This window comes from Puma concolor, chromosome C2 (assembly GCF_028749965.1).
Source record: "Puma concolor isolate L17-30 chromosome C2, mPumCon1.1.hap2, whole genome shotgun sequence".
Lineage (NCBI taxonomy): Eukaryota > Metazoa > Chordata > Mammalia > Carnivora > Felidae > Puma > Puma concolor.
In genome coordinates, this window is record NC_141675.1 from 45,310,683 (window position 1) to 45,328,111 (window position 17,429).

Sequence of the window (17,429 nt, forward strand, 5' to 3'; positions counted from 1 at the left end):
TATTTTGTGACTGCCTTAAATCTTTAACATTTGACTCATTGACTACAAAGGAATCAAGTAAATTTAAGGTATAACTAGCATTATTTCGTTCTTTGGGTGAGGTGTAATACTAATCATAATTGATTTTTATTTGTACCTCACTGCTTCATTCGCGATCTAAGATACACTGGAATAGTAACCTTTTATACTGTCAGTCCAAATTTTATCCAAACAGTAGAAGGAACTAATTATTTTTTTAGTGTTTATTTTTTTAGTGTTGACAAATGTCATAATCATCACACAATCCTTTAGGGCAGGTACAACTATAACCCCATTTTACAGACAAGGAAACTGGTTTTAGTATGTTAACTTGCTATGATCACCCCACTAGAAGGTGGTGGGATTGGGATTTAAAACAAGCTTGTCTAATTTCTGAATCCTGTGCTCTTAAAACCACTTTATTATTCTTTGAGAATTTAGTCTTTTGCTTAGGCAGCTGCTAAGAAGGAAGGTGTCTTGCCCCCAGAATGAAGTAGAGAACAAAAGAGAAGTAAGCAAGTGGTAAACTGATGACCTAGACAACTTACGCTCTTCTGGGCATATATTCACAATACTTTATATTTGTTGAAAGTGAGCAATTTAATTTTTTGCTTACACCCAAGGCAATCCAAAATTTTTAAATATCCCAATTGGAAAATATTTATTGATTTATTAAAAGTAAAATAGACCAGAGTTTTTCCCTGATAAGATATTCTCTTCATTTTGTTAAGAGCTGATGACTGTTCCTTTAGTCTAAACCAGAATAAAGCATCTGTCTCTTTAAAAACTTTGTGATACTTTTATTCTTCTGGGTTTATCCCTATTTTGAAACAGTGCATTGGTAACCTTCATTTTATTTATTACTATCCCTGGACTTTGGGACAGATTAGGAAGAGACATAAGGTGGCGAAGAAAGACTAGTTAATAACCTAAAAACACAAGCTAGTTTTGATCAGAAAATCCTCAGGGCTAGCGTGATAGAATTTTACTTTGTCAAGTATGTTGTCCATACAATTAGGTATGCTTTTTCTAAAAAGCTTTTATAAATAACATCTCTGTATCTTTAAGATTGGGCATAAGTGAAAAGATTAGCTTTGGATAAACAAAATTATCTCTGTTGCTCTTCACTGGTATTTGGCGTTTCGTATTCAGGGGGATTGTCTCATTTTCACTCATTTGGTTAGGCCTCATTGAGAAAGTGAGATTGAGAGGATTTTTTCAAGAAGATCTGTTATTTTTTGAGAGAGAGAGCACGCATATGCGTGCATGTGTTTGTTGCACAAGCAGGGGAGGGACAGATGGAGAGGGAGAGAGAGAGTTTCAAGCAGGCTTCACGCCCATTGTGGAGCCCAACTTAGGGCTGGATCTCACAACCGTGAGATCATGATCTAAGCCAAAATCAAAAGTCAGACACTTAACCAACTGGGCCACCCAGGTGCTTCAGGAAGAATTGTTTACTTTTTAAAAAATAATAGTATATAGAATGCTGGAGATGGAAAAAAGGCAACTGTGAGGCCTTTCAGTTCAATGAAAGAAATAGTTAGCTTTCCGAAGAAGGGTAGTTTCTTCCCAAGCTCATCTTCCATTAACTCTTCATCTTAGTGTTCTCCATTGTTTGGGCCCCATTTGTCTTTTCAGTGTTTAATAAGCAAGCTCACCTCTCACGGTTTTGTGCCACCTACCACATTCCAAAAACTCTCAAATCTAGACTTCTAGGCCAGAGATTACTCTACAGTTCTAGATACCTATTTCCAGCAACGTTCTTTCTGTATTTCTCCACCAGAATCTATATCCCAGAGGTCTCAAAATTCAACAGTCCCAAGTGAAACTTAAATTTCTCTTTTTCTCACCTTTATTCTCAGGTTCCTCTTTTACTCACTCCCTGGCCCCTGCCCTCTAAAATCTAGCCATCTTCCTATGACACATTAACCATCTCCCTACTCCTAGTTGCTTCCAAGCTAAAGAAACTGCAGCCATCCGTGGCATTTTCTTTGTTATATAGGTGAATCTCTTTCTTTTATCATCCCTCTGATCTTTCATAGATCCTCTGTGCTTCAATTATAAAAACTGTTTCACTTTTTCCTTGCTTAATACCTATGACCAAGCATTTTCCAGTATCCTGATATTTCTTCTCCCCCCTCCTTACTGGCTTAGTTCTTTTATTTTTTTTTTTTAAGATCCATGTTACCCCCACCTCACACACATACCAAAAAACCTCAGATGTGAAGGTTACACTAAGTTCCATAAAAACCTTTGAAACTAAATGACAGAGAAAGCCCAGTGGGAGTAACTAGCCTCAGGACACAGCAAATCCGAAGTGAGGCCAAGATGCAGCATGTGTGTGCTAATTCCATATCTAGTGATCTTCCCACTGGTGGACATCATCTAACTTCATAATCTTCCAACTAGTGTTCATTGAGCATTGGGCAGTGTGCAGAGGAGACATGAGAATTTATCATTTTTTATAAAAGTGTCATCTAGAAAGATAAATGTTACTGAGATTTGGCTACATAGGAAATTAGAGGCAAAGTTTGTTCAAGATTATGCTCTGTTGGCTCTAAAGGAATTTGGATTACCTAGATGTATGAATTAGATATTAGCCAGCAAGAAGATATGGCAAGTTTCGTTTCAGACTGAAAATGAGGAACGAGATTAAGGAATGTTTCCCAAATTGTTTGTTTTGAGTTTAGCTAAAATGAAGCATTAACCATGTCCATTAGATGGCAAGGACTACTTTTGGGAAAAGTCAATTTTGCCGTTAAACATGGGAAATAGCTTTGGAGGTGGTCTAGTACAGCTATCTTATGTTAGAACTGAAGAAAGAGGCCCCAGAGGTAAAGTAGTAAATGATATATTTAGGACTCAAATTCCAACTATACAATTTGTGAGTTCAGGCTTCTACAGCATTCTTTAGTAGATGGCTGACAGCCCATGGTAGGTTTTGTGTATAGCACATAGAGTTTTATCTGGTGGGAGCTATTAGAACACAGTCTATGGTAGATACATGGTTAGAGCCATAAGGATAGTGTGGGACATGACTGACTATACTACTTCTAGAAAGGTTAGAAAACTAGCCTTTACAGAAAAGAAAATATTTGAGCTGACAGCCATAAAAGAATGGTAGAATTTCCACAGAAGTATTTAGAGAATGAGAAACAGTATGAGCAAAGTGTGAGAATAAACCACGGAGAGTCTCCAGGAGTTTTCGATATCCGCTTTAAAAGTTGAGCAGGCATTTGGAATGGGAGGGAATAATGTAAATGTTAGCATTAGAAATAGTAAGCTGGTTCTGATTTTTTGTTTGTTTGACCCATTTTTATGTCCTTGCTGAAGAATTCTGAATTACTTTTAGAAACGTTAGGTGTATTTAGCTATATAAAAAGATTGTTTTTATGATAGGTCCACTGCATGTTTGTTGGTCTCTGAAATGAAACACAAATATTGAGTGTTTTGGTTGGTTTTTTTGTTGTTGTTGTTACTGTTTTTATTTCCCTTGACATTCTTTTCTATCATGTTCTTTCTCCAGTTTTGTTCATTTTCATACACTTGCACCATGAAAACTTCCTTAGGTATTGAAAGTGCTATTATTTGTTCATAGTCAAAGGGAAGGAATGCTATTGTTAACCTTTTAAAAAAGAAATTTTTTTTTTCAACGTTTATTTATTTTTGGGACAGAGAGAGACAGAGCATGAACGGGGGAGGGGCAGAGAGAGAGGGAGACACAGAATCGGAAACAGGCTCCAGGCTCTGAGCCATCAGCCCAGAGCCTGACGCGGGGCTCGAACTCCCGGACTGCGAGATCGTGACCTGGCTGAAGTCGGACGCTTAACCGACTGCGCCACCCAGGCGCCCCTATTGTTAACCTTTTAAAGGAGAATTGATTTTTACTACAAAATGGTTGCTAAACATATCCTTTTCCTAACACAGCTGAAGTAATTTGCACTCTTAGGTGTTTTTAATGTCCTCGTTCACATAACGAATTTTTTGGTTTTTCTGTCTTTTTCTGTTTAAATTTTCTATCTTTCTAGGAAGGATCATCCTTCAGATCACTGAAAAACAGATCTTTTGTTAAATTAAGGTTTACTTTAATCACCAATTCTGATGTTTTTAGAAGTTGGTCAAATATCAGCTTCTATCTTAGCAATTAAAAGAATGGCTTTAGAATATCTAGAATGAATATACAGGACTACATCTACTTTACTCCCTTTCAGTATAATCACATTATTTTTGTAAGGTATTCTGGGTTAGACATCAGTTGGCAACATTTGAAATCCTTTCTAATCTCTCTTTCCTTTTTTACTCCTACATGCCAATGTATATCTCAGTCTAGATAATTGTCAGTCATATACTGGCTTCCCAGTCTTCAGGAGGTAAATTAAAGTAACCAGGACTGTAGTGTCAGATTTTTAATTTGGGTTTAAGCCACTTCGCACTAATGGATTATGCTGTCATCAGATAACCTATTGCTGCTGTGTAAATAGTCCAATGAAATCTCTTTCAAGAGAACCTGCTGTAAATGTAAGCACTCCAACATTAGAGAAAATGCCACCCTCCTCCTACCCCTTTCTCACACCCTTTTTATTTCAGTCTGACTCAAAGGAAGAAAATAACTTTTTCATCCTGTCAAACCTTGCCTAATGTTAGTCTGATAAAAAATAACTAGCTAGTGCATAAGCTCATTTATCTTAAGTAGATATGATTTTACATTTAAGTATTTAACTTGAAATAATAGAATATTAAACTTTCTTAGTTTATTTGGAATATTTGGATTATAGTGGTAAAATTGCTGTGCATGTTTTACTTTTGTATTACTCTCCAGTTTTTCCAGACTAAATTTTTACATCTTCTATTTTAAGTGTTTTAAGAGAAAGAATTTTAGTTTGGTTAGTTTTTAAATTGTTTTGTTGGAGTGGCTTTACAAGAAAACGTTATCAGAATTTTTATGCTTAATACTAAAATAATTCCCCCAAGATATCCTTAGTTGGAAGTGTAAAGAGATCTGGAAAAAGAAGGTAAAGTTTACATTATTCTTATCTATGCCTTCTCTGGAATGTACTTTTAAAGTAACATTTTTATTATATAAAGTTATGTAGCCTATTATATCAAAAAAATGTTTATCACAGACTTATTTTTTTCTTACCAGAGTCACTTTGAACAGAAATAACTATACTAGGAGTTATAAACATTATTTACATGATATTTTTAAGTGATTATAATTCATTGTAAGCCAAAGAAGTAAATTTTACAAATCACAAATATGACTTATGTTGATTGTTGTTTTGAATGTTGAACATAGTACCTATCTTCTGGAATGAAGTGGTTCATAAGGAAAGTAGAGTTGTTGGCTCTCTTTCCGTCCTTTCTCCCTTTTCTGTTTCCTGTCTGCCATTTGTTCATGTCTTGAGTTCACGTTGTACAAGGTAATAACTCTTCTGTGAGTCACTTTCATTTTGGAATGTGTTGTTGTTTTGCTTTGTTTTGTTTTTGAGTACTCTCCAAAGTGCAATGAAAGTATCTTCTATCTCTGTCCCCCATCTGCCTGCCTTCCCAGACAGATAACCACTTTCTTTGTGTGTATGCACAAACTTCCAGTTTCTTTATGCACATACAAGCAAATACTACATCTATATCTATATCCCCCTCACACAACTGATCATATACATACATCTGCACCTTTACTTTTAAAGATCTCCAGGGTACGTTGTTCCCATCTGAGTACACAGAAAAGCATCTTTATGGGGTCTTTTTTATAGATCAGTAGTATTCAGTTGAATACTCTACCATGATGGCTATACCATGATCTTAATTCCCTGTTGTTAATTAGAAATCTTGCTGTTATAAACCGTGCGATAATGAGTAGCCTTGTAAATATATTATTTCCTATGTATGTAAAAATATCTATAGGATAAATTCCCACATGTAGGATGGGTGACTCAAAGAATAAATAGAGTGAGAATGTGTGTGTGTGTGTGTGTGTGTGTGTGTGTGTGTGTGTGTGTGTGTGTATAAAATTGTGATATAAGCAAATTGCTCTCTATAAGGGCCAGTATATGACTTACATCACTATACGAGAAGACCCATTTCCTACCATCTCACTTACAGTGTATTAAATTTTAATATGTTTGCCAGTCTGTTTAGGGAAATGGTATTATGTTATAGTTTTAATTTGTATTTTTATTATGAATGACATCTTGAGTTTTTTTCATGTCTTTTAAACTGTGCCTGTGAAATCTACCCAGTTTTTCTAATTGGGATTCTATTCTAATCTTACAGGTTTGTAGAAGTACTTTATATTTTAGTGAAAGTATTGAAAGAGTTCTTTATTTTTCTATATTTTGAGGCATCTACTTAGGCCTCTCCCACTCCAAAGTATTACAGAAGTTCTTCCTAAATAGGCTTTTTTAAAGACCGTATACAGATGGTATGGTTGACTGGACAAAGGGGGTCTGAGGTAGGAGAGAGACTTTGTATTAATTGCATACCTTTTTGAATTTTATGAATTTATTTTTTACCATGTGCATGTATCTTTTATTTTGAAATAAATATAGATTCCTAAGAGGCTGCCAAAAAACAAAAAAAAGGACAGAGAGGTCTCATGTACTCTTTCACCCAGTGGTATGTGTCCTGTCTCCTTGCCCCCCTCCTGCAATGGTAACATCTTGCATGAGTATAGCATCCAAAGCCCAGAAATTGACGTTGGTACAATCCACAGCATGTATTCTTTTTTACTTCTTAAATATTCATTTCTGGCCAGGAGTTTGACCTTAAGTTAATTAGATGAATGTAAAATATGCTAAGGACATAATTGGTTTCTGTAGATGCTAAAAACAAATACCTTTATATAAATATTTAACTGAGTTTTTAACTGTTCTTTGATAAAAACTTTTGCACCATTGTAAGACTGGTTACTTGAGAAAATAATAACATTTAGTTTTGTGAGTAGTCATTTTACCTGCTTGTTTAGCATGAATAATAAATAGCTTTTATCATGCACAAAAATCACTTATTTTGTGTTATTAATAAAAATCTTCATCGGGCCTTTTATGAACTTAATAATGAAATTAAATAGATTTTTGTTTTTATATTGATAGAGAACTTACGGTCAGTTAATTGGAATACATAAAATTTTTTAGTTCTTAGCTTAATTTACTGTTAACTTTGTCTGATAGTTTTATTCCTGACTGCAGAAGTTTGCATTTGGCCATAGAGTAAGTTTACATGAATTTTACTTATTTTGGCTTTTTCAGAAGGAGAATTGTTATTTGCTCTTAAGTGTTAAGCTGTAAATATTTTTAAATTCCTCCTATAGAAGAGTGATGAATTTTTTTTAACTTTCATAGCGTACATTCATTAGATACATTTTTTGCAGTCAGCAATTTGATAGTTTTCTTTCTAAAAAATACAGATACCTGTTTCTTAGAAAAGAGGTCAGATGTTACCCAGGTTAGAATTAATCCATTTTAGTAGTAATGATGATATTTTAGAGCTTATTGGCAGGGGAGGTGGAATGAAGGTTGTAGATTATTTACTGGAAACAGTACATGATTCTTGAGGACTAGCCTCTAAGAAAGACTGTAGCTTCTACTTGGGAGTTTCTGAAGAATCATTACCTTATTTGGGTAAGGGGGCTTGAACATGAGTATATCAGATTTGCCAACTCAATCAAAGAAGTTCTTATAAAATACTTGATTTTACAGTTTGGGGAATTCCTATAGTGGAGTTTTAATTGGGATTGTGACTCAACACAAAGTTAGAAGGGTCTTTTAGCAAAAGGTAATTTTTAAAATAATTTTCTGCATATAGATACATATGAGCTTAAGATCTCTTCAGCTTTCTAACAGAGGAAAAGAGCATTTTAGTTCTTGGTAAATAGGTAAGCTATACTGGCTGTCTAAAGATCACTGAGTCTTTTCCAAGAAGTTACCTCCCTTGTTCTCAGAGCTCATCTTCTTTTAGGAATGTGCTAGATAAGATATAGTATTATGCACATAGTTTAATCTTTGGATCCATGCTTATGCTTTCACAAATGACATTTGGTACATAGTTAAAGCATTTATAATATACATAAGTCTGTTATTTCTTTTAGGTTAATAGATAGTTGCTTATTCCTTTCACACCGTCGTACTGTCAAGGTAGAAAAAGCATGTGTTTTGACATTGTCTAGTTTCAGTTCTGTCTGTAGCATTGTATCTTTGAGTAAATTACTTGGCCTCAGTTTCCTGAACTGTAAAATGAGATTGTTTCTCAAGCTTGGCAGTAAGGACTCACTAAAGTTAATGTGTGCCTGCAAAAGTGGGCAGTCATTTAAGTGTTCTTTGTCTCTACCTTGTTGCTCTGTTATTTAGCATTTGTGCTGAAGGGAGAACAGAAAAAGAGCAAAGAAGTCAAGATGTAAGAGAAGAAATTTGCTCTGTTTTTTTTTTTTATTTTTATTTTTATTTTTTTTTTTACGTTTATTTATTTTTGGGACAGAGAGAGACAGAGCATGAACGGGGGAGGGGCAGAGAGAGAGGGAGACACAGAATTGGAAACAGGCTCCAGGCTCTGAGCCATCAGCCCAGAGCCTGACGCGGGGCTCGAACTCACGGACCGCGAGATCGTGACCTGGCTGAAGTCGGACGCTTAACCGACTGCGCTACCCAGGCGCCCGCTCTGTTTTTATTTTAAACAAGTAGCCATGATGTCTCTGTCCACATTAGTAAAGACAAAGAAAAAAGTTGATTTCTCATAAAGAGTTTTTTAAAAAGTGAGATCCAGTTAGCCTAACCTTGCCTTCATGGATTTTAATTTTTAGAGAGGAGAGACTGGAGATGATTTGTACAGTCACTGAGCTGAGAGCGTGAGTGAGGCAGTTAGCCTTTTAATAAAGATGAAAATGTAGGGAACTTGCAAAGCCAGAGGTTCATATCTGGCCTCTTCTCAGTAAGGTTGCCAAGTAATCTGTGATAAGAGTAAGGAGGCCGGGGAAGAAAAGCTGTGGTGTGGGGAGCCAATTGGGATGAATTTAAAAATGAACAGCTTTGAACCGGGCTGTCTTGCTGTACCTTTGATACATTGAGTTTTATTTTTCCTGTGAATATAATTGTAATTTACTTAACCATTGAATTTAGGGGCTCCTGGATGGCTCAGTCGGTAGTGCTTGTGACTCTTGATCTCACGGTTGTGAGTTTGAGCCCCATGTTGGGTGTGGGGATTACTTAAAAATGTATGAAATCTTAAAAAAAAAAAAAAAACAAAAAAAACCAAAAAACTAAATTCAAGCTCATTTGATTCTTTGGGGGGGGTGCTGTAGTTTTAGTGGAAAATCATCCTATAAAAGATATTTTTATTATTTATATGTCTATATGTCCATTTCCTCAATACCCACAAATTTTAATTCTTCTAGTAAATACTAATCATGATATGTTTTTATTCTAAAAGAGTGACCCATAGCAAACAGAAAGTTTCTTTTTAAAAATTATCCCTTTCTATAGCACTTATAGTTTACCAGAATAGTTACAAAGTCTTGGTAACTTAAGTTCAGACACTGGTTAACCATCAAGTTATAGTGTGGTGAATGCAATTATAAAAAAGAAAACAAGACATAATACTTTAACATTAGGTCAAGGAAGCAAATAAAGGAAAATTTTTCATTCTCCTTTTGTTGATCAGTTTCATTTTTTAAGAATGTGAAGCCCAAACCACTATGTTGACTTTGAATATGGTAGAAAACAACTTGTGACCCTCATTGAAAACCCTCGTTGAAATAATAGTCTTAAACCATGTTCAGGGATTTTTAAATAGAATACCCTCCTATTTGATTGTTTAAGACTGCCATGTTGATATCCTTATTATAAATCAGTTTCTCAAATCTTTAGTTTCTATCAGTCATCTGGAGGAGTTGTTAAAATAGATTTCCTGGGTCCCACCTCAAGAGTATATAATTCAGTAGGTCTGGGGTAGACCCAAGTGTTTACATTTCTAACAAGTTCCCAGATGATGCTGATATTGCTGGTCCAGTGACCATACTTTGAGAATTACTGATTTATTCAAACTCAAAATATTTTAATGGCTTTCTGACATAAACCGGTAATTGTTTCAAATCTAATTGCTATCCTATTTACTCTTTCAGTATGCACTTGAGTTCCTATGTGCCAAGCACTGAGTTTACTTCTTCATACAGGTGAAAGATAAAGAACCTCTCTGAAGGAACTCAGTCTGATAGGAGCTAACAATGGCAGTATTATTTAACTCATTCAATCCTCACAGGAGTTTTATGAATTGAGGTATATAATTCTTATTTTAGATAAAAAACCTGAGTTCTAGAAAGGTTAAATAATTTCCCAGAATTCACACACTGAGTGTGTGGAGGAGCTGGAGTTCACTATTTTGCTTTCCTGGTTATGCAGTACAAAAAGTTTGTGAAGATTGGTGAACCGTAAGAGAGATGGAGTAATTGGTTCTGCCTTAGGAAATCAGAAGGCATTACAGAAGAAGTGGCACTGGAGCATCTTAAGGAACAAGTAAAAGGTAGCCAGATGAATTGGAGGCATGAGCATTTGCAGCTCGGGGAGCAGTTCTGCAAAGCCATGGAAACCTGAGAGAACATATGTTTCACAGACTGTAAATAGTTATGTAAGACATAACACAATTGGCCAGCCAGATGGAGTGTGAGAAGAAAGGAGACCATAGAAGGCAGGGGTCAAAGTCATGAAGGGTAAGAAGTTTTGTATTCAGGTTAAGAAGTTTTAAAAATAGAATTAGGTTTTTTTATTTTCTCTTACGACTTTCATCTTTGTAAACCATTGGTTCTCAAAGTATGTTCTGTCAGGTAGCAGAATCAGCATTGCCTGGAAACTTGTTAGAAATGCACATTCCTGGGCTCCACCCTACACCTTCTGAATCAGTAACTGAGGTGAAGCCCAGCAGTCTGTTTTAAGAAGTCCTCTGGATGACTGGTGTGTGCTAAAGTTTAAGAACCACTGCCATAGGTTATAGAATTCTTTAAAAACAGCCTTCAAACTAGATTGCTGTAGTGATAGTAATTGTGTCTGTGACTGATTTAATTCTGGTTTAAGTACAATGCTTAACAAAATTGGGATATTAATACCTTTTAAGGGACACATATCTTCATATCCATTTATACTTTGCAGACTTATTCCTCCATTGCTGTAAAAGAGGTCTGAGTCAGGATTAGAGTTTATTATATCAGCAAAGAATAGGATGATAATTATTCCTTAGCCTAAGGGAATGGTTTGGAAACTTACTAATATTATTTTAATCATAAAAAAAAAGTAATAAACCCTTATTAGGGGTTAGGGTTTATTTTTTGTTTTGTTTTGCTTGCTTGTTAATATGTAAAACTGGTGTTAAAGTTAGCATTGAAGGTGTTCTGTTTAAAACAGATGTGTTAAAAGGCTTGCATGTATTCACATCAAGAATTGACTAAAACTAATAGAGTTTTTCCTTGACATAGAAATAAAAAATATAGAAAGTACAATCTAGGATGGTCAGATAGACTCTAATCTAAATGCCTAGAAGTAATGCTAATGTCTTCTTTGCAAATTGTAGGCAATATTTGGTGACCATATCCAAGTGGTCTCTGAACTGAACTTTACACCGAAGCCTTATGGTTTATATAGTTGTTCTATCGTTTATAGTTACATATAGCCATACTTTGTTTTGCATAGCTCTACAAGCATTTAAAGCCTAACATGTATAATTATTTATTAACAATCTATATATATCGTTTCTAGTTATTGGGTCTACAAAAGCCTGTTTCATCTTAGAAATAGCAGCAGCAAGAAGTGAAAGAGTATGCTATAATTAATGTGGTTAATGCTCAGATAAACAAGTTTAATGTTTTCATGTACTGATTCAGTTTCAAGGATTTAGAAGTAGGAAGTCCACTGAGGCATTGACAAGCACCCCTTCATTTTACAGATGAGGAAGGAGGTCCAGGGAAGTTAAATACTTGATTTTGCTGATGGTCACATAGGTAGTGAGTAGCAGAACCAGAATTATAACCATATCTACTTGGATTGCAATATAAAAGGCACCACTACATAAGACGGGATATTTCTGCGCCTCAGTCTGATAGAACATTGAGGGTCTACATCATCTAAAATAAAAGTGTTCAAATATATTAGCATCTAAATTTTCTTAGGGTATACTTTATGAAGAGTAATTTTGCAAAGTTTTATATCAAAATTGTTTAAAGATCTCTTTTTGTATTGTTAAAGTAGATTAAAGTGTCAGATTTGTCTTTACATGAAAATCTAATGACTGTTCTTCAAAATTTACAAAAATACCAAGAAAAAGATATAGATCTTCACTGTTCTTACTAGTTAAGAGGACAGTTACTGAATCTTCTGTGTAATTATCATACAAATGCTAAGGTTGACCTTGGGATATATTTACCAGCTAGATTACTTCAAATTATTTCCAGGAAAAACTGGTCTAAGCCACATACGTTCGTAGGTGATTTTTACCAGCCAGTAACCTACAATCAAAGTATGTAGATTTGCCAGAATGTTGAGAACGCTGTTAACCAGCCCAAAGGCCCTTTAGAAGCCAGTTCTGAAAATTTTTAAGCCAGAATTAAAATCTCTAGAAGAAAAGTCATCATCTGAATTTTAATGCAGTAAGTGACTACTGGAATTTCCACATGAAAGTCAATTAGAATATATAGTTAGTAAATGAAGTTTAAAAGATGTGGAGAGTGTAGTGCTCATTCAAAATTTATCCTTTTAAAAGTTCACTGAGTTAACTCCTGAATAGGGAGTTACTTTAAAGTAGTGTATGTATGTCATAGGGAAATTAGAAATGTTGGAACTACAAAGGATTTCTAGAAGTCCTGTACTTACTGAGATCCTTCATTTTCAAAATGAGAGCTCTGAGTACTGAAATTTTGAGAATAGACTTTTAAGCTATTTTAAGTTATTTTTGGTTTTAAGTAAAACAAATGTTTTTAATTATTTTAAGAGTTGGAAAGGATGTTACATTTTTTAGAATAATTTAATGAAATATTCTAATTTTTTCCAGTGCATCTGGGGGAGGTGGTGTAGCCATTGACAACAAAATAGAACAAGCAATGGTAAGTAAAAGTTAATAGTGCTCTCATTTTATAGGTTGTTTGTTGTAGGAGGCAGTTGGTTTTTATCAATTCTGAAAAACACCTAAATTCTTTACACCAAGATGACCAAAGTATATTTTTTATATAATGACATTTAATTGAAACTGCTAAAAAAACATTGAGAATTTTTAGCCTAGAAATACCAGTGGAGTTACTATTTCTCCCATTTGAACATCTCACATTTCATGCATTACCACTGATAAATCAGGGCCATTTTAAGGGGCATACATAATCAGAATGCATTATGTGCCTTCAAATATTCCAGCATCAAAAATAGTTTATTGACAAAAGAATATTAAAATGAAAATTTCAGCTAGAAACCTTTGTCATCCATTTATAGATGCTGTTTTACTCATCTCTAATGAATAGACCTGTTCATGTTGAATCTGTTTCTGATTTCTGCTATTACTATCAATTTTTTTATTCCCTTAAAGATATTCTGCTCATATTGTATATAAAATATTTTGATTCAAGCTTATTAAAATTATAGACTATAAATAAGAACCATTAGTCTCAAACTATTTTTCTTTAAGATTTTAGAGTTGGAAATCGTAGGCACCTTATCTCTTAAAGAAGTGCTAGAACTAGTTAAATATCACTTGAATATCCTTTGTTCTCTTGGTCTAACATCTAAGCATGTGATTTTAAACTTTTTTTTTTTTTTTTTTAATTCTAAGCTTATAATTGACAATTTAAGGAGCCTAGTATTTTTGGAAATCACTCCAAAATTTGAAAAGAAATCCTGGGCTAGCTGCCTAGTTGGAAACTGGATTTTTTCCACTCTTATCTCCCTTAGGGCCAGTCAAGATACAGTAGAAACATTAAAAGCAAGAGCAAAAGAACTAATATAAAAATGCCTCATGTTTATAAGGCACCAGGTAGGCCAGAACCAAATAGCAACACCTTTCCCTTATATTCTTTGTGACATTACTAATTTTGTTTTTCACAGGATCTGGTGAAAAGCCATTTGATGTATGCAGTAAGAGAAGAAGTGGAAGTTCTAAAGGAACAAATAAAAGAATTAGTTGAAAGAAACTCTTTACTTGAACGAGAAAATGCACTGTTAAAATCTCTTTCAAACAATGATCAATTATCCCAACTCCCAGCCCAACAGGCCAATCCTGGTAGCACTTCTCAACAACAAGCAGTGATAGCACAGCCTCCGCAGCCAACGCAACCTCCACAGCAGCCGAATGTCTCCTCAGCATAAAGCTTTCTTGCCTCATTAAGAAAAAAACTGAAAGCAATCTATCCTTGTGTGCCACTGGTATACTTTCCACTTTATACGAAAGCAAGTAGCCATGCTTCGGTTGTGTGTTTGGCCTTTTCAGTATTAGACAATCATTCTACAGGAGCTTTTCCTCTCTTTGAGATGTCATGCAGCGCTATTGATGTCCAGTTTTATGTCATCAGTACACAAGGAGAATAATAGGTGGGGTTTATTAAAGCAAGCCGAGTCTGCATTTTACCTGGTGCGCATGAGTGGGGTCTTTTCAGAGCTTTGGTGGCTCTCCCATGTTTCCTATTACCCGTGGATTTACCCTGAGCCTTCCTCGCACATTATAAATAACAGTTCATCTAAAGAGCCACTTTTCTTTCAATATCAGTAACATTTGCCTACGTAAGTTTTCATTTATTTGTGTTTTATTTATTACAGGGCTGCTATTTTCATAATGTACATGAACAATGTCACAGAACTTTTTTAATTTTTTTGAATAATTATAAGTATCAGTAAAGGATTTGAAAGACAGGATTGCATTTAATAGATAAAATGTTTAGGCAATAATTGAACAAAAGAATCCTGGCATATTTCTAACACTAATGGCAATTTACCTTCGGTATTTATTTTCAGTAGTAAAGACCCAGCTTGAATGTAAATTTTGTATAGTGTAAGTATGAAGAACATAGTGCAACTGTACAGGTAGTCACCAGTTATTGTGATATAATAAATAATTGGGCTATTTTGATGAAGAAAACTTTGTTCATTTGTTTCTACTTTCTAATAGAGAAATTGCCACGATTCCTCTGCTTTTTGACATTTCGTATGACTTTCTTTTTTCGGGTGGGAATAAAAAGCTGTGAAATTGTTCAACCTACTTTGTAACCAAAGAAGCAAAGCTGTGTAATGGAGTTTTTTTTTATAATGCACATTCTTTATGTATTTTTATTTAGTGTTTTCTCGGTCACAATTTTCTTTGCTGTCTAGCATGATCTGCATGACCTATAATCTTTGAACCACTTTCGTACCTCATGTTTTTATCCAGCACTCTTATTGTAATATGTACTAGTCTGTGAACAATGTCAAATAAAAGAACGAACAGGTAGTATGGTGGAGCTGAGCTAGTGTCCCATACACTAGTTGTAAAAAAAAAAAAGAAAAAAAAAAAATGAAGTGAGCCATCTTTTGTTCATTAAAATGGTGTTTTGAATTTCGTATGCAGAAAACGTTTTGTTACATTGCAGATTTTAATGTATTTAATAAATGCAACATGCAGATTAAGTGCAGTGTATACTGAGTATTTAAATTAAAATGTACATTTCATAAATACAGTTTCAAGAGAAAGCATCATTTTGTGTATACTAACACATTAAGTGTATGTCAGAAATTGATGTATAAATATATATTTTAACACATTTTCTGAAATTAAACTGCAGTTTTGTTGAAATATTTGGCTCTATATGTGTTCAAAATTTAATTTGATTAGATTTGTATTTTCACAGTTCAAGATGTTCCTTAAATGAAAACCTGTGTTCTTAATGATTTAATGATAGTTCTTAAATTTTCAAAGTAAAATAATTTAAAGAATGCAAGAATGGTGAGCAATATTTGTACTCAAGATTCATATTATGTCAGTGACCTTTAAGTAAGAAATCCTTGTCTACCAAAACTTTTACTTGAATTCAGAAAGGTGCCTGTAGAAAACTTAACATGTCTATAGCCAGCTAGCTAATCAGGAGTTAATGGGAACCAATAGTTAGCTCTCTGCGTTGTTAAAAGAGGATAAATAACTGTTCTTTGTCTATTTAAAATTAAAACTTCATCAGATTTAGCCACAAAGGAAATGCATAAAATTGGGGTGTATGTAGGATTACCAAATATTTTATGTTCTAGTTGTGCTGGAGGATACATTGTTGAATATAAACAAAATTTTAATGTTAATGAATAATATGGGAAAAAACTAAGGAACTAAGGACATAAGCTTGAGAAGTAATCCTGTAGGTGTGGAACAAGATTCTAAGTAGAGTCACCACCAGTGCGTTAGGAAATGAAACTTCCGTGTTGGAATGTCAATCACAAGGCTCACCAGGTGTGCTCCTCAAGTCCAAAAAAAGTGTGATATTTAAAACTGGCAGAGAAAAACTAGTATTAGAAAAGGCTGAGATTTTTGTGAAAATACAAATTTTGGTTCTTGGGATAGAAAAACACTTCATAAAATAATAGTCACAAAGGAAATGATTGATAATGTTAATTTAAAATGGTAATTAAAAGCAATTATTACTATTTTTGCATTAAAAAAAAAAAACCACCACAGTAGAAAATATGGGTAGTTCACAGAAGAAATAAATAGCAGTTTCTAAAGTTTCAGCCTCTAGTAACCTAAGAAATGCAAATTAATATTTAATGAATTTTTATTTGTCTTTTAAATAGCAGGACCTAATGTAGAAAGGCAAACTTTCCTGTGTACTTCTAGAAAGTAATTTGACAATATGTATCAAGAGCCTTAAATATTAATAAACTTTTCAGTTTAATGACATAAGATAACTCATGGTGCGGTGTTCAAAAGATGCAAAATTACAATAGTGCTCGTCCTTTGCTCTCCCGTCCTTCTCCTTCCCATTGGGTCCCCCTTCCCCTTACATAACCCCCAAAACAGCTGTGAAAGGAAATCTTTACATCCAAACCTACTCTCTTGAGGCACGCCCTCACCCCGAAGTCAGGGACAGACTTAAAGGTGGGAAAGCTTAACTGTTTTTTAGAATAAAATACACTGTATTTGAGAACAACATCGAGACATTACCCCAAGTGATCGGTTTGTTTAGATCTTAAGTAAATTTCAGTTTGACCTCAGATTTAAGGTCTCTTAGTCCACATAATTGGAATATTTATTGGGATGCCAATTTGGGGGGCACAGTCTTACAGGAATGCCATCTGTAATTTTCTCTTGTAGACCAAAGTGCCACACAAGTTTTCTGTTGGTTTACCTTAACCAACCAGAAAATCCTAGGTGAAGAATTCGTTTCTGATAATGGCAATATGTCTGCAATACAAACCGAACTTTCCCCAAAGAGAACTTAT

General features: G+C 34.4%; 1 protein-coding gene across 3 annotated transcripts in view; it reads left to right on the forward strand.

Annotated features, from left to right (window-relative positions):
• TSC22D2 (TSC22 domain family member 2) overlaps positions 1–16,895 on the forward strand; it is a 49,623-nt gene extending 32,728 nt beyond the window's left edge. For 2 of the 3 annotated variants that reach the window (XM_025913843.2, XM_025913845.2), the window contains 2 exons: positions 13,042–13,093; positions 14,082–16,895. In XM_025913843.2, the coding sequence (XP_025769628.1) occupies positions 13,042–13,093; positions 14,082–14,342 (313 nt within the window). In that variant the 3' untranslated portion in view covers positions 14,343–16,895. Of the gene's footprint in view, positions 1–13,041; positions 13,094–14,081 lie in introns of those variants that run through there. The other variant, XR_015240052.1, reaches the window with a different exon arrangement.
• The last annotated feature ends 534 nt before the right edge of the window (positions 16,896–17,429 follow it).